General features: G+C 48.7%; 8 protein-coding genes across 8 annotated transcripts; 3 read left to right on the top strand and 5 right to left on the bottom strand.

Annotated features, from left to right (window-relative positions):
• Positions 1-36: 36 nt before the first annotated feature.
• FMAN_00390 (uncharacterized protein) lies at positions 37-720 on the bottom strand (the record flags this gene model as incomplete). Its single annotated transcript, XM_041822235.1, has 1 exon — positions 37-720. The coding sequence occupies one exon, from the start codon at positions 718-720 to the stop codon at positions 37-39; it is 684 nt and encodes a 227-aa protein (XP_041687935.1).
• An 802-nt stretch (positions 721-1,522) lies between these two features.
• Positions 1,523-3,643, top strand: FMAN_00389 (uncharacterized protein; the record flags this gene model as incomplete). Its single annotated transcript, XM_041822233.1, has 1 exon — positions 1,523-3,643. The coding sequence occupies one exon, from the start codon at positions 1,523-1,525 to the stop codon at positions 3,641-3,643; it is 2,121 nt and encodes a 706-aa protein (XP_041687934.1).
• Positions 3,644-3,829: 186 nt separating this feature from the next.
• On the bottom strand, positions 3,830-4,826 carry FMAN_00388 (putative 60S large subunit ribosomal protein; the record flags this gene model as incomplete). The annotated part of the gene is made up of 4 exons (XM_041822232.1): positions 3,830-3,988; positions 4,042-4,218; positions 4,277-4,461; positions 4,823-4,826. The coding sequence occupies 4 exons, from the start codon at positions 4,824-4,826 to the stop codon at positions 3,830-3,832; spliced, it is 525 nt and encodes a 174-aa protein (XP_041687933.1).
• A 523-nt stretch (positions 4,827-5,349) lies between these two features.
• Positions 5,350-7,154, top strand: FMAN_00387 (uncharacterized protein; the record flags this gene model as incomplete). The annotated part of the gene is made up of 6 exons (XM_041822231.1): positions 5,350-5,634; positions 5,688-5,980; positions 6,028-6,259; positions 6,307-6,368; positions 6,420-6,831; positions 7,071-7,154. The coding sequence occupies 6 exons, from the start codon at positions 5,350-5,352 to the stop codon at positions 7,152-7,154; spliced, it is 1,368 nt and encodes a 455-aa protein (XP_041687932.1).
• Positions 7,155-8,271: 1,117 nt separating this feature from the next.
• On the bottom strand, positions 8,272-9,287 carry FMAN_00386 (uncharacterized protein; the record flags this gene model as incomplete). The annotated part of the gene is made up of 4 exons (XM_041822230.1): positions 8,272-8,305; positions 8,358-8,589; positions 8,641-9,053; positions 9,103-9,287. 4 exons carry the CDS (start codon positions 9,285-9,287, stop codon positions 8,272-8,274), a joined length of 864 nt encoding a protein of 287 aa, XP_041687931.1.
• A 1,441-nt stretch (positions 9,288-10,728) lies between these two features.
• Positions 10,729-11,816, bottom strand: FMAN_00385 (uncharacterized protein; the record flags this gene model as incomplete). Its single annotated transcript, XM_041822229.1, has 2 exons — positions 10,729-11,477; positions 11,528-11,816. 2 exons carry the CDS (start codon positions 11,814-11,816, stop codon positions 10,729-10,731), a joined length of 1,038 nt encoding a protein of 345 aa, XP_041687930.1.
• An 899-nt stretch (positions 11,817-12,715) lies between these two features.
• Positions 12,716-13,962, top strand: FMAN_00384 (putative regulatory subunit of protein phosphatase-1; the record flags this gene model as incomplete). The annotated part of the gene is made up of 3 exons (XM_041822228.1): positions 12,716-12,956; positions 13,011-13,889; positions 13,946-13,962. The coding sequence occupies 3 exons, from the start codon at positions 12,716-12,718 to the stop codon at positions 13,960-13,962; spliced, it is 1,137 nt and encodes a 378-aa protein (XP_041687929.1).
• Positions 13,963-14,396: 434 nt separating this feature from the next.
• FMAN_00383 (putative D-xylose reductase) lies at positions 14,397-15,712 on the bottom strand (the record flags this gene model as incomplete). Its single annotated transcript, XM_041822227.1, has 3 exons — positions 14,397-14,432; positions 14,484-15,277; positions 15,568-15,712. 3 exons carry the CDS (start codon positions 15,710-15,712, stop codon positions 14,397-14,399), a joined length of 975 nt encoding a protein of 324 aa, XP_041687928.1.
• Positions 15,713-16,759: the final 1,047 nt, after the last annotated feature.

Below are 16,759 nucleotides of genomic sequence, written 5' to 3'. Positions count from 1 at the left end.
GTGTTATGTCCTTATTCGGTTGTCGACCTCGCTTGGCTAAACGACAACCTTTTCCTTGCGAGCAACAAACCCATGTAGGGTCAGTTCTTGAGACTCGTTTTTGGTATCGACTTCTGCCCACGACGATACGAACTCGTAACCAGCCTTTTTGAGAACGTTCTGACTCGGGGCATTTTCGCTCAATGTGATGGCTGAGATGCACTCCTGTTTGACCTCGCCGTCCCCTTGGAGAATTGTGTTCTTGTCCACTGTGAGCTCAACTTCGTTCCTCGGCAGGGACCACCACTTATCGAGGTAGACTTTCATAAACTCAGACGCATAGCCTTTGCCCCAATGCTCTTTCAGAAAGATGTATCCCAGGGCCGGCCAGCCTAGCTCACTCGACCACACGCAGGTACCTCCTAAGCCGATGGGCTCGCCAGTCTCGGCGAGGGAGATGACCCAATCGTACCTCTCGACATCCTTTGGGGGCAGGCGAAGACTCAGACTCTTCTCAGTTTGTTCCATCTCAATATCTGGACCTCCCTGTGACGACCATTTCATGCCATCGGGACATGTGCGAAGAGTTCGAAGAAACCCAAAGTCATCTTCAGTCATAGGCCGCATCGATAGACGCTCTGATCGAAAAGCGCTTCGTTCATGATTGGGTGGAAGTGGATAAACAGGAAGAGTTGTCTTGACTGTTACAAAGTCAATTGATGAAGGTTTTGTGGACTCCATGTTGGAAGTTTAGGGTAAGTTGAGTTGGCTGCAGAGTTGATTATCGTGAAGATGAGCCTCTGATCGTGAGAAAGTCTGGACCTCATATATCTTCTATCTCCGTTATCACTCCGAGATCGTCTACACCAAGTCCAAGAATTGTGAGTCATGGGCTATCACGACCGTTGATTATGAGCCGAATCAGCATGCTTCAATTTCAAGTGTGACAAAAGTTCCCCTCGGCACCCGACAACTGGGGCAATATTCGCGTTCACTACGTATACGTTCACAGGCGTTAGATGGCTTCAGAATGGAATTAAGGTGCGAAAACTCACTAACCCCAAGACCAGCTAGAATTTCCCTAATCCGTAATAACATTGTCTAAACAAATTCTTAGATTCAGAGTCTCAGTTGCCAGCCATTCCCAAGCCTTTTCACCATGTCTGGCCTAACTAAACCCGTTGAGAGTCAATAAGGCTAGCCTCACTCAGCCTTAGGATTGCAATGCATGCTAATTTATGCAGGGAACTTGATAGGCAGAAAGGGAATCAGGGTCGAGACAAGAGACAAATGTCACCCAAAAAAATCTAAACGTCACTAAAGTCGAGTTGGGTGGGGCCGCGCCGGCACTTCCTCTGTCTGTCTGTCTGCTACAGATTATCGATTCTTACTGTTATTTGCTTACTTGTCTTGCTTTAAGTTAAACTTCAACGCATATAACGACTCCAACGGCTTGATTATTTGAGACAATCACTGCGGCAATCTCGGATCGACTCATCAACATACATAACTATTCATATATTATTGCCCACCATCGCCCGGAATGAGCTCCCGCGAAGGCCGTCCAGCCAAAGTACTGAGCTGTTCAAACTGTCGCACACGCAAAATCAAATGCGACAAGATACAACCATTATGTGGTCAATGCTCTCGCTTTGGCCTCGACTGTGTTTTTCCCTCAAGGAAACCAACAAGACGTGCTCCAAGACCTCGCCAGAGTGAACTACTCGATAGGATCAGTCGTCTTGAGAGCATCGTCAACCAGGCTGACCCCGCCAAACTGAAGCAATTGGATGAGGGGGACATCCAGAGTCTCCAAGGCTCAACTTCACTTTCGGCAACGCTGGATAACCGCTGTGATGAGTCTCAAGCAGTAGCAGCGCAGGCTGCTAATTTGGAGGCTGGGGAGCAATATCTCGGTTCTGGGTTCTGGGGAAATTTATGTGCTGAGGTTGAGGGAATTCGACAAGCGTTGAATCAGCCTTCTGAAGACAGTGATGATGAAGAGGAGGGTGAAAGCCCAGAGTCTGTAGACATGGCATCTACGGGTCCTTCGGGCTTCTTGCTTGGAAACTCCGATTACACATCAAGACAACCGCTAATACATCCTCCACCGAACATGATGATACGGCTCTGGACGATTTACACACGCAACGTCGATCCTCTCATGAAGATTCTGCATCGTCCAACCATCAGCAAGTACTTCCAAGCTTACATCGAGTCACCGACAACACACACATTCACTCCCGAGGTCAACGCTGTCCTGTTCGCCATCTACTTCTGTGCAGCTGTTTGCCTGACACCAGAATCGTGTTTGAAGCAGTTGGGCGAAAACAAAGAAATTCTCACAAGGCGATACCGTGTTGCTGTTGAGCGAGCACTCGCCGAGGCAGACTATCTCAGCACAACCAAGATCGAGCCTCTGCAAGCTCTGACGCTCTACACAAGCATGATGCGTGTGCACTTACACGACCGGACATCCTGGGTTCTTACATCACTTATTATCCGTATTGCCCAAGGTCTTAACCTTCATCGAGATAGTGACGGTCACCGTTTCACACCATTTGTCGCCGAGATGAGGCGCCGTTTATGGCATTTCATCGTCGTGCTCGATATCCGCGGCTCAGAAGACCGTGGCTCTGATGCAACCCTCACCAGGTCAGGCTTTGATACAGCAGAGCCTACATCGATTGACGATGACGATTTTGGACCTGATTCTATAGGTCCCTTGATACCCAAAACAACGCCTGCCGACAACGTTGTCTGTTTATGTACTGCTATGTGCTCAGGCATCTTCGGCTTCATATCCCACCCACATTACAGCCCTAGGGGCGAGCCGGAGCATTTCTTATATACCGAAGAGGAGCTCATTTCTCATATACGTCAACTAGAAACCAGCTTCATCCACACAGCCAAACCTTCACATCTCCCCTCTATTTACGCCTCTGAAATTGCTCGAATCGTCATTCTAAAGCTCTGGCTCAATATCCAATATCCTTTCACCGGTGGGCCAGCTCCAGACCGACCTCGAGTATCAAAGGAGACCATGTTGCGCACTGCCATCTCGATTATTGAGCTACGAGAACGCATGACGAAGAATCAGTGGGAGGACAGATTTGCCTGGTGGACAGACACCTACGTGCAATGGCATCCTCTCGCAGTTGCATTGGCAGAACTCTGTGTGCAAACAGAGGGAGAGTTGGTGGACAAGGCCTGGGTGGTTGTGGAGAGAACATTTCCATCGTCACGAGAGCACATTGCAGACACAGCGAAAGGGTCACTTTGGCGACCGATTAAGAAACTGCTCAAGAAAGCGAGAGCGGCGAGAACCGAAGCGCTCCTCAAACGCATGAATTTCAACTCCAGCATGAACCTGGATCCTGCAACATCTTTCATACCCCCAGCTATGAACAACATGGCTCAACCGTTGCAGTATGGTACCAACCAACAGATGAATATTCCTTCGTCGGGACCAGGTCTGGCATCACAGTACGACACTAGCAGTATGGATCCTTCAATACTCTTCGATCCACCAGAAACATTGAATCTCGACTTTGGTATGGGCTTGGAGCAAGGCGTGCCTATGGAATGGACATATTGGACAGAATTTTTCAACGATACACAGATAGAAACATCTCCAGGGAGCGGGACAGGCGAGTCGTCATAATTTTCACAATCGGTAGTCTTTGTTACTTTTTAAATCCCAATCAATTGTTTTCACACCAGGCAGCATCCGCATGCTCAGAATTTTTGGTTCATTCAATGCCCGTTTTATTGAGCAAAGTCAGTTGATATTTCCATGATCCGTTGTAACACCCGCAGAGCCCCAACCGTCCTCTAAACCGAAATCATTCTAAGCGAAAGTGGAAGGTCGCTTCGCGCTGAAGAGCTTCTTGGTGTTCTCCTTGGTGATGCGGTGGGGGAGAGGGAAGCTGAGTCCCTTCTGGGTCAGCTGGCGGATGTAGGGTCGCTTGATGTCCTCGGTCTTCTCAATCTCGACGACGCGGAGGATCTGGAGTTTGTTAGTGTCTGTGACGAGTAGCTGATCGACCAAGTTCGACGTACGTGGATGGACCTGAAACGAGCACGGTGGCGGGCAGCCATGTCGGAGTAGAGAGACTCGACAGCATCTGTTCGGGACAGCTCGCGGTACTCCTTGTACATGTTGTGCGTGCCGGAACGAGAGTCATATCGGATCCAGATACCGAAGTTCTTGACCTTGAGGGGGTGCTTCTCGTGGATCTGATTATCCCAGTTAGCCTGGCCCGTTGTTTTCCTTCATTGGATTCTTGCTACGTACAGTCTTGACGCTGACGATCTCACCAGTGGCCTTCTTGACCTTCTTGAGACCGCGCAAGAAGTACCAGTATCGGGACTTGGCGACCGTCTCGTTGGGAGCGAAGATGGTCATGCGGTAGAGGGCGGGGGTAGGGTTAGCCTCGGTGGGCAAGTGGCGCCCAATGACCTCGTATTCCTGAAGACGGCCTGAAGACATTGTCAGTATTAGACGTTGCAGGTGATGGTTGTTCGTTGCTGTGATGCCGCGAGCCGAGCTGGAGGATCAAATCGAAATTTCGAGTGCGTGGTGCTAGTGCCAAGTCGAGGTGTTGACGAAATTCAAAATTGGCTCTTCGATCAAAATTTTGACAAGCCCCGCCGCAGCAAACATAGCGAACATTGTGTGAGCAGTTGTCGATGTTCTGTAGCCGCTAAGAGGTGATCCTTCGTCCTTCTATCCCCTTCGTAACAAGTTGTGAAGAAATATCGATATTTGTTTCTCGTCGTCATAATCCTCCGGCGGGCGGCATCGTTGCAATCGAGCGCATAAAATAGAAAATCTGCTTACCCATCTGTTTACTTGTCAGTGGGTTTCCCTGTATGAGTCCTGGTATGCACTTACGGTGACTTCTGGTGATTGACTGGAAGGTTAGTAAATGGCAAGTTTGCAAGAGCGCAAGATAAAATTGTGTGCGATTAGGAGGGCAAGAGACAGTGGGTCGTACCTTCCGGAGGGCTTAGGCCCCGGTAGCGATTGGTCGACCAATTCTCCACTCCAGAGCAGCGTCACGTGCATCTTTGAGAGAAGGAGCTTTGGACGACGGTGGGTCCAATGGCCAATCAGAAACGCAGACGGGGAACTCAAAGAAGTTGGGAAGAGGGAAGATGAGTTCAACGACAGAGTGAGAGGTCAGTTTATCGACTTGTAACATCACAGACTTTGGTAGTACGAACTTGGACGTTTCGCAACCTTATCACTGGATCATTTAATCATTCATTAAACCGCTGTCATCAGTTTCGATTTTGCTCATGCTCAGTTTGAACTACGACCAGCACTATCTCTTACTGAACACACTGCGTGTCTAATAAGGAACCATGAATGCCCTCTTCGATCAGTTTGCGGAAGCCCATTCCCAGAAAAATGGCTACAAACTCGCGCAAACACTATCGCCTGTTGCTCCCCCAGACGACCCTCATCGCCTCATGGCTGTTTGGCGTAGTACGAATTCTCACAGCGTTAAGGGCGACGTCAAGCACTTCGTTAAGAGCAGTACATCTCATCGACGGAAAATGAGTCATGATGAAAGTACAGGCTGGGTTGAGGTGTACACCTCATATTGGAAAGCTATTGCTGAGATCTTGGCGGGAGAAAGCGGAAAGGTATGAGACTTGTACATGTAGCTCTGGGAGCATCATGCTAATTCATGTCACAGTCTACATGGACTAAAGTGTATGAGGCATGGAAGGAACTGACCTCAGTACTCATCCGCGGATACAACTCGCATAGTTTCGAAGCGTGGACTATCCCCTCACTCTACATGGTGGGCAAGTACCTACGACTATTTGCGATTAAATCCGACGAGGAGCGCCAGGCCAAGACATTTGACACTGGCCCTGGAGCTTCGTTGATATCGGATGATTTCGACCCAGAAACGGATAAGCAACTTCAATTGAGAGACTGCGAAGGGCACCTCAAACGTATCTTTTCGCTTTGTCTTAATGATAGGTATGTCATCATATTCTTGCACATTGATATTGGCTGATTACATCTAGAGCACCCCTTGAGGAATCACGGAAATGGGGGATCTACTTCGTTATCAACCTTCTCTTCAAGACCTACTTCAAGTTGAACTCGGCTTCCTTGTCGCGGACTATTCTTAAGACGCTGGCTGTGTATAATGACAAGGGCGATATGCCGCCTCTGGAAATGTTCCCAAAATCTCAACGAGTGACCTTCAAGTTCTACGAAGGCGTGTTGCTATTCCTTGAGGAGAATTACAATAAGGTGAGTGAACAGCTACTCGTCAATGTCGCCATCTAATAATATTCGAGGCCGAATCCCATCTCAACGAAGCGTGGCAACTATGTCACAAAGACGCTCTCCGTCAATCCGAGTGAGTTAAGTATCGATACAAGCTGTGAAACATATGCTCATATGGCTATAGACGAATCCTGACCTACCTCATTCCTTGCCGCCTCCTCACCAGTCATGTCCTTCCTACCAAAGCCCTTCTCGAGAATTATCCTCGTCTACAAGGACTCTTCCTCCCTCTGGCCAGCTGCATCAAGTCCGGTAACCTACAAGCCTTCGACAAGGCTCTACAAGATGGTGAGGCTGAGTTCGTCAAGCGGCGTATTTACCTTACCCTTGAGAGAGGCCGAGACATCGCCTTGCGTAACCTGTTACGTAAGGTCTTCATTGCTGGCGGCTTTGATGAACCAAAAGAAGGCGAGACAACCCCAGTTCGTCGTACAAGGATACCTGTAGCCGAGTTCCAGGCTGCAGTTAGCATGGGAAGCGGTCATATGGTCGATCCGGATGAAGTCGAGTGTATGCTGGCCAATATGATTTACAAAGTAAGTTAAAGAATCCCTCGTGTGGATAAGGCGCTGGCTGTCTTTACGGTCCAGCAACTTCTTTGGTCCAACCTGGTTGAGAGTTGTCGTTGGCATATGCGTGGCAGTCAGTTGACTATATAATCGTCACCGAATTGCTGCCTTAGCCAAGTGTCTGCCTGGGGCATTGACGTTCTTTATCTACACCCCCTCCATCTCAGCCTTACAAAGATCTGAGTCACTAACGTTTGTTTGTTTAGGAACTTATGAAAGGTTATATCGCACGAGAACGAGGCATCGTCGTGTTGTCCAAGAAAGGCGCTTTCCCCGGCACAGGATTGTGAGACTGCAGGCCAAGGCCATTAGCTAAGACACGACTGACGGACGTATGAGAAGCTTGAGAGCTTAGCTGCATTTCTTAAACCAACGACTACTACTATCAGAACTTTAGTAGCATGAGGCAGAGTAGATAGACACCGAAACCGTCAGAATGACGCTGGTGCCAACAAATCATAAAGCATTTTCAGCTATGTCCGTTTTGCGTTTGCTTTTTCAGCCCAAGCTCATAGTTGCGCTGATTTGAACTCCTTGCTTGTTCCGGTTATCTTTGCACCATATTCACGCTTCGGAATGACACCGTGAACCACCCTTGCGTCTCGCAACTTCGAGCCTGCACCCTCGTCCTTGTTCGTCCTCAACTATTGATACTTCAGAAAAAGCACCTTTCCATGCATTTGCTCCTCGATAGCCATGGTCGGACAGCTCGGGCCTTTTGTCGAATGCAAAACGTTGTTGAGCCCCCCACATTTGATACTCGCAGTTTGCATGGTTCGCTTGCTTCGTCACAAGTTGGATCGCACTTAATCCGACAGCGTGACTCACAACCGGGGATCTCTTCCGTTACAAGCGACATGTGTTTCACGATGTGACTGGTACTTGGCAAACCTTGTTGGACGCCACATTTGGCGTTCTCAACGGGACTTTTGGAATCTTACCGAAGGAAGAACAGCGAACGAAGCAATGTAAGACATGAAATGTATTTGCAAGGTCGCTCTGTTCAAGTTCTTGAAAATGAGCGTCGTGAATAATGGTACATATTTTGGTCCATCCATCTCAGATGACAGTCTTGGTATCCTCAGCACAAAATCATCGTGAAAAATCCAATATCAAGCAACCGGCTCGCGTACAGCGTGGCCGAAATCCCAAAACCCCTGCTCCAAAATAATGAACCCTCTAGGGGTCAGTAAGAATAATAGTTGTACAGAAAAGAAATGTCCACGCCAAATTTCATCCGTCAGAACTCCGTGAATAAAGCATCAATAAAGCGCCTGAACTCCACCCCAGTATTTCTTTAGTTTTAAGGTATTTGTCAGTACTGTGAAGTCGACGCCTTGTATCGCAGAGGAAGGAAATTCATCTTTCATTAAAAGGGAGTAAAATCCACGCAGAGAAGGAGGTGCATTAAGAGAAATGGCGGTTTGAGCGAGGAGTGTTTCTAAGACCTTGTTAGTGTTTGCTGTGGGATAGATGTTGAGACTTAGACTCACTGTGCGGTTGAGATGTCGTCGACATGATTGCAAAGGGCGACAAAAAGGTCGAAGAAAAGTTGAGTGCCACCGTTGTACATCTCGAGTTGCATCGTACCACTTCGCTTGAAAGTGCTTCGTGAACGAATAATGAGTGCAAGATAGTGAGCTCGTAGCTTTGAGTCAGTATCAGGAGTGTTAGCGTAGGCATATCTTGCCGAAGCAAGGATGGTGCTGCATTGGATTCCGGATTCTGAAAAATTCATCAGTAAAAGATTAGAAGGGGAGAGACTCAAAAACATACGCAGTCCTTGCTTTCGCAGCGACAGCTTCTTCAACTCATCAAGGCCGTACTTCTCCGCCGCACAGTAGATGACAGTGTCCTTGAGAAGATCACCATCGATACCACGATGGTAAACTGTGCTCTCGACAGCAGCACGCTGTTCTTCACTCGCAGCTTCAAGTTCGTACGAGTTACGACGCTTGTTGTGGACGAGACGGGGAGTGTAGTCTCCCTTGTAGAGGAACTCGAGAACAGAGCTGAAGATCTCGGGTTCTTCGTCGGGAAGCGAGATGCGTTTGCTGGCGACGTCCATGTATCCATTTCGTAGAGCATTGTTGAAGAAAGGGCTAGTGGCAAGAACGTCTTCGTGAGCGGCAAAGAGACGTTGCTCGCTGCCAACTACGAGAGTGACGATAGGGGAGGCCATGTTGTTGCTGAATCGTGTAAGTGACGATTTGGGGACTGAAGAAAAGCGTGACTTACTTATCCATCATAGTATCACCACTGGCACTGGTCATGGAGGTCATTGTTGGTCGGCGATGGCGAGACTCATGTCTTCGCTTGGTAATGCCACTGTCTTTGCTGAAAGAAGAACTCGATTTGCTGGCCTTGTGGCTTTTTGAGAAGCTCTTGCTTGAGCTCTCATGGCGTCTGGAAGAGGAGAACATATTGATTGTTCTTAAAGAAGGGTTCGAGTGAAAGTGGGTTTTAAATCATTAAATGAAGGGATCGTTGGGTTGTTTTATACTCGTTGGGCCGATAACGAGATGGACGGCGAAGCAGGCAGATACAGAACGAGGCAACAATGAAAGAACGAGGCAGATGAAAGAAGACGCCGGAAGAATCTCGTTAGGTATTTTGTAAAAAACTGAAACCTACCTCAGGTTCAAATAGTGATTGGAAATGATCACTCTTCTGGTTCGTCTCAGGATACAAGAACAACTACGAGATGGGAGACGACACACCATCTTTATAACTTGAGATGGATGCCCCGTGCGGAACAGTACGAGATGGGCTGCCTGATGCAGTGCTACCCCCGCTAATGAGCCATCCATTCCATCCATTTCTCCTTTGCATGAGGCGAGTCAGCCCCGTCGGTGGTGATAGGTAGTGACCCAGACGCGTGTGCTAGGAAGGGGGTACGTGTAGAGTGGAAAAGTGGCTGCGCGATACTGACGCCAGAGCACGTGACGCAAAAAAGAGTGTTTTGATCAATTCCTGGGCGTCTGTTCTCAAATATGGGCAGGGATTGAATGGGAGTCACAGAGGGAAAGGGGCTGGAAAAAGGAAAAAGCAAACGAAAGCATGGACTTAAAGGTAAGGGGGCCTTGTTAGCGGTTTGACTTAATTGAAGCCGACCAAAGTCTCGGGGAGGGCATCCTAACAAATTAGGGACCGATACAGCATGTGTTCCCACTGTTGGTGGTGCTGGGATGATGAATTATGGGGACCTTGCGTGCTGAATGGGGAACTGCTCAAGGCAGAAGCACTCAAGCTCATGGGACTGCATGATAACGCATGCTCGGCTAAGGAGCTGCAAGGCTCTTGGAATATGGTCGAGCCTCGTCATTTTTTGCATCATCGGAATCGTCAGCTCTTGTAGAATCAATTGAGATCAATTGAAGGTCCTCCTCAACTGGGTCGATGATGTATGGCCATTACGAGGCCTCCTCGCCTATCTAATTCTCACGACCTCACATAATAGCTTCTCCCCTCCAAGCACACTCTCTGCCACAAACAACTTTTTCTCCTTCAACCCCATGCTGTTTTAATTGATAGTGGATCTTTTAGCCTTTCGTCGGTGGGTATGATTTGTGATTTAAACAGGGGAACCAAGGTAGGGTACCTGACATATGGCTCCCAACACCTCCACACTCGATACAGTCTGTTGGGTTCTAGTGACGCTTAGTGCAAGGCTCGGATGAGAAGCCTCCCTGAGATTTGAGGGCATCGACGCTGACAATGCCCGTTATACGGTTGACCGTGACGGCATTTCCTGTCACACACACTTAAGATCCCTGTACGCCACGGCTGCAGATGACCGACATGTCCCGAATTCACGCCAGAGAACTCGATACTTGGACGTTTTGCCCCTCAACTTGACCAGTTTCAAGTCAAACCCTTCCCTGCATTGTTCACGGCTCCTACTTTTCCTAACGACTCCTGTTCCCGTGCCCGTGTTGCAGCCGTCGAGATGGACTGCGCAAGTGCTTGTTTGCCCGAGACTCTCACCATGGCTTCGTTGTGAAGTGCCCCGCGGACCTTCTGGCGCTCCACTGGGAGTCCAACCTGTTGGCATCGCTGAAGCAGTTCCTCGCCGTGATTGGCAGGTACAAGCTCATCTTTTCCGGCTTCCACTATGAATATCCCCGGTGGCGTATCTGGGAATCTCTTGGCTATCATGCCGAGGTTGGTCCAGCTGTCCAGGTGGTTTCGGAGAAACGGCCAGAGATATTGGTATGGAAGCCACTTCTGTGGATATAATGCTTGGAGCATTGCTCGGACGTTTGTAAAGGGTGTTTCCAGAATAAGGCCGTTAAGTTTTATACCTGGAGGGAATTCGCCTTTGGCTGCTAGATTAGTTGCGAAACCACAGCCAATGCTCTGCCCCCAGAGTAGGACTGTTGGTTTCTCTTGATCAGCATTTTCTGGTCTAATTTCGTGTAATTGAGCTATCCATTGCAGTGCTGCTTGTGAATCAAGATTGATTCCCGGTTCCGATGGTCTATCATGAGATGTCCAATACCCTCGATAACTCAGACAAACCAGTGTGTAGTTTACTGAGGGCTCATTATCAAGTGCTCGCCGTATGATCCAAGATAGATCAGGTAACCTAGGCGGCAACGACGATGCATTCCCTATGAACTTGAATAAGTTGCCGTGCGGTTTGACTATAGGAGTGGCAAACCTTGAAAGTAGAGGATGTAAACTGGGTGCTTTGCTTTACCAGCACTCACTTGAGATACTGGGGGAACATCTGCTACACACAAGGCAATCTCTGTTCCATCCAATGACTTAATTCTCTCTTCCCTCCATTTCACACGCCCACAATCGCGGGAGTACTCCTCAATGGTCAAGCTCCGAGAATTGGGTGGTAAGAACGGATTATAGATGATGGTGTTCTGGAACAGAACCATCATCAAACACTTCCAACTCCACAAAGCCACAAACAAACCAGTAAACACCAGCGGCGGCATGAGAAAAGGCGCAACATGCAGGGACCTAGCGCGGCCCAGATGAGGCCTCATAATTACATGTGTCCATATACGCGGCCGAGTCCTCACGCAAACGCCTCGCGAGCGCATGGCCGATATGGTGATGGCATGCGAGGCCATGGGAGCTGACGATCAAAGAAGCGCCTGGCAAGGGGAGGGAGAAACGTGGATTGATGTAAGTAGTTAGGTGCAAGGGGTCCAGGTTTATGACATGTTCGAACGCGACTGGGCTTGAGGGATATGCGACTGTGCGAATTGGGGATGATGTGCAGTGAAAATGAGGGAGACAGCTGATAGTGAGATGTATCTGACTTGATTGCAGGGTGTAGTGATTACAGATATCTCATCAATCTTTCACTAAAAGTCTTTCAGGAGATTCTAGTATTTAACCAATTTTCACTAAATCTATGATCAATTGAGGCAGATGTTTTTGCAGAACAATCTGTTAATATGTCCCATGGGCTGATTATTGAGGTGATATCATAATGTCACCCATAAAGTTACAACGGTTTTAAGCCCCGCCAAACACTTGCTGCAGGTAAAGTAAGGCACCCTCAGGAACCAACCATCCATAAACACAGGCCCAAAGTGGAAGTGCAAGTGGAAGTGGAAAGCACCCGATATTTCAGGTCAAATTGCTCAGCTTTTAATCAGCTTTTTTCCCGCCTCCATCACGTTCTTGAAAATCCCATCCTTCACCTTTTCTCTCTCTTCTTTACCGTCCCTCTCCCCCACAACCTCAAAACGACAGCGTCTCTGTCGCTAGACTCAAAACTCGCTTACAAACTTGCATCACATCTGCCCCGCCATTACCGCCCATCTTCGTGAATAACTACATCATCGACCATCTCGTGCTCTAAGAGTGCTCAACACGCACAACCATGTCTGGATCCGATAAAGAAAACGACGGCCATGCGCACATCCAAGTCCCCAGTGACAGCGACAAGCCTTCACCGCGCCCAGACGGCGAGTCAAGCCCTGGCCTCAGGAACAGCAAGGGTTGGGATGGCAAGCTTCGCATGCCAAAGTCGGCTTCCATGACAAACCCAGAGGCTCTCACCGATTCTGACTACTCTGACGATGAGAATGTCATGAAGGGAGAGCAGATCGACGCTGATGAGGGTACGTGCTACATATCAACCTACAAAGAGGGACAGTTTGGACTAACACGTGCAGATCTCCTCGATGACGAAGATCCCGAGACGGACGAAATTATGTGTTCGCACTCTCGAATCGCTTCGATTTCCTCTCTGCGCCTCGAACGCTTCAAGAACGTTTCCCGTATTTGCCTCCGCCAAAACAGCATCGAGCAAATCGACGGCCTGCCCGCCTTAGCCGAGACCCTCGAAGACCTTGACCTCTACGACAACCTCATTTCGCACATTCGCGGCCTCGACGAGTTAACAAACCTTACAAGCCTTGATCTAAGCTTCAACAAAATCAAGCATATCAAGCACATCAACCATTTGACAAAACTCAAGGAATTGTACCTTGTCGCCAACAAGATTGGTAAAATCGAGGGGCTGGAGGGGCTGGACAAGTTGACATCTCTTGAGCTGGGATCGAACCGCATTCGCGAAATCAAGAACCTCGATTCTCTAAAGGCGATTGAAGAGCTTTGGTTGGCCAAAAACAAGATTACTGAGCTCACTGGTCTAGGTGGTTTGCCCAATCTTCGACTACTGAGCATTCAGTCCAACCGTATAAGCGATTTGTCACCACTCAAGGACGTCCCCACGCTAGAGGAGCTATATATCTCTCACAACATGCTGGAATCTCTAGAGGGACTGGAGCATAACCCCAAGCTACATGTGCTGGATATCTCAAACAACAAGATCACCAGCATCAAGGGTCTTGAGTCACTCGCTGAGCTGGAAGAGTTGTGGGCCAGCTATAATCTCATCAACGATTATAAGGAGGTTGCGAAATACCTTGCCGATAAGAAAGAATTGACGACGGTGTATTTTGAAGGAAACCCGCTGCAACTGCAGGAACCTGTGGCATATAGGAACAGGATCCGAATGACGTTGCCGCAGGTCAAACAGATTGATGCTAGTAAGTTGACACTGAATTATACAATTCTATGGATCACTGCTAACCACTTTTTCTAGCATTTGTTCGAACATGAGTTCGAATTTTGAGGGCTTCGTCACAGAAAGCATGGCGTTGAGGAAATGGAGTTTGGCTTTTTCGATATTCAGGGTGGCATCAATGGTGCACTCAATAAACGGTTCATTCAAAGACAGATAAAGCTTTATCTGAGTTACAGTTTAGACAAGGTTCTAGAACAAAGACAGAGTTACCGAGGCCACAGCCAGTCACGCACTGCTCAGTCTTGGTCATATCATGGAGCAATCATTTCCCAAAACGATAATCATATCACGCAGAAAATGACCAAATTTGTTGAAGGGTTAACTGTCTTTTGTATTCTATGAGAGCGTCTCATCAAGTCCTTGCGGTTCTACAAAATGCAGCCCATCGTCATCAAACGCCAAATATCCCAAACAAACATGTTCCCAATGCTTCTTTCTTTTACTTATCATATCATTTCATTGTCATTATTTAAGCGAAGATCCAGAGCTTCTCAGTAGGGAAGTACTAGAACACGTTAGTATTGTCTTTGGCAGCCAATTGGTAGTGAAAACTTACGTTGGTGGGCTTGTTGAACTTGAGGTTTAGGTTCATTCTGGCAATGCGCTTCATGTCCTCCTCATCAATGTCCCAGCCGACACAGCCGAAGTTCTGGGCCATGTACTCGGGTGTGGTGCTCTTGGGGATGACAGCAAGACCTTGCTGTGTGGCCCATCGGAGGAGAACCTGGGCGGCGGTCTTGTTGTACTTGCTGGCGAGGCCAGTGAAGACCTCGTGCTGCATGAGAGGAGAAGCAGACTTGGCAATGTCCATGTCGAGCTCCATGAAGCCAGCAGGGCCGAAAGAAGAGTAGGCAGTCAGAGCAATGCCCTCAGCCTTGGCGAGGCGGACAAGCTCGGTCTGCTGGTGGTAGGGGTGAAGCTCGACCTGGAGGGTGGCAGGTCGGATCTTGGCGTACTTGAGGAGATCGTAGATGGACTGAGCCTGGAAGTTGGAGATACCAATGGACTTGGCGAGACCCTTCTCAACGAGGTCCTCCATGGCGCCCCAGGTCTCCTCGTTGGTGGCCTTGCTCCATCGGATCTCGGTGCCGGCGTCGTCGTAGTGCCAGCCAGGGGGGTAGCGGACCTTGGGGTCGACGTACTCGAGGGCGACGGGGAAGTGGATGAGGAAGAGGTCAAAGTAGTCGATCTGCCAGTCGGCGAGCTGTTTGCGGGTGATGGGCTCGACGTTCTCCTTGTCGTGGTAGGTTTGCCAGAGCTTAGAGACGATGAAGAGCTCCTCACGCTTCACGATACCATCCTTGATAGCGCGAGCGACACCCTCACCGCAGGCCTTCTCATTTCCGTAATCTGTAGTGGAAAATCAATTAGAATTTCTGTGAAATTATGGTTTGTCCGGGTAAAAAGAGAAGTCATGAAGCTATCATGGTGTGGGGTGAAGCTCCAAGTGTAGTGGAGGGGTAGTTTTACAGGGGTAATGTGGCTGTTTTCTCGGTGAAATTGACAATTGGCAGGGAAAATGAGGGGCAGAGAGACAAGGATTATCTGGGTAGGGGCAAAGTAATGGGATCATGGCCGTGTAATTGAAGTTGGCGACGGGTAATTGTAAAGGCAATTGGGGGTTTTGGAGACAAACGTACCGCAAGCACCGTCGAGAAGACGGTATCCAGCCTTGATGGCCTCGTAGACAACATCAGCGCAGTTGTCGTCAACCTTCCAGAGGCCGAAGCCAATCTGGGGCATGTCGAAGCCGCTGTTGAGCTTGATGCTGGGGACGTTGACCATTGTGACGGTTGTTGATGTGTAAGAGACGTGGTGGTTGGTTGAGTGATAGAGTAGAGAGAGGAGGAGAGGAGAAGCAAGAATGGGATAGACAGCTCGGAGGAGGGGACAGTAGTATTTATACTTATGCTAAGAAGAACACATGTTGCTATGCGTACATATTATCCTCAGAGGTAGCTACAGTCCCTAGGCAGATATCGTATGCCCTCATGGGTGCGGCATGACAAGCAAGGGGCAAGGTCCATACTACGTAGTATGGCATTGCATGGCATGGTATTTGATAGCGCTACGCCTTCAGCAAGAGAAAGGCCATGAATAGCGATGGCATGAGTGCGCGTATTGCTTCCGCGGGTCATAGAATGTCACTCCCTCAGGCCTGCAGCAATGCTTCTGGTGCAGTAGGTATCATGGGATTGCTTCCGGGGTGTGTAACCCCCAAAGGTACAGCACAGTAGATAGAGAGGTGTGTGAGGGCGGCAAATGTCTGGTTAGAGACCATCATGCGAGCCAAGAGAGAGCGAATCGCCGTATTAACCAGCCCAGCTCAGCCCCGGTGTCTTCTCTGCCTTCCAGACTATGCCGCTGTTGGTGGGGCACAGGATTGGAATTCACCCGGCGGATGAGATGGCGGGCATAACTATTGGATGGGTAGTCATTGGGGGAGGATGGATGCCATGTGTAGGTATGTATGTAAGTATGTAGGGTTCATAATTACAAGGTAAGGAATAATATTCTGGATAAACTAAATCTCATCGCTTATCGCTGTGAAGCTGAATGTTCTGTTATAAGTCATGGCTCGTGATATTACTTACATCGCCGATTATTACAGTGCCTGAGTGCATACAGATATTACATATGACGAGTGGATACTTCAGAAACAAATCTGATCATGAAAACTTTCAGCCAAAAGAAAGAAGAAAACAAAAAAAGACACTAAAGTAATGGCCGAAGCTCCCCGAAGTACATGTGTCAGTCATTCGAGAACCAATCCAGTCCAGTCTGTTCCAGGGCTTGCATGGATGCTTCACCCCGCAAATCTAGCGACTAGGC

The sequence above is a fragment of the Fusarium mangiferae genome, assembly GCF_900044065.1.
Source record: "Fusarium mangiferae strain MRC7560 genome assembly, contig: FMAN_scaffold013, whole genome shotgun sequence".
In the NCBI taxonomy this organism is placed as follows: domain Eukaryota; kingdom Fungi; phylum Ascomycota; class Sordariomycetes; order Hypocreales; family Nectriaceae; genus Fusarium; species Fusarium mangiferae.
This window is presented reverse-complemented; position numbering and strand designations above follow the sequence as displayed.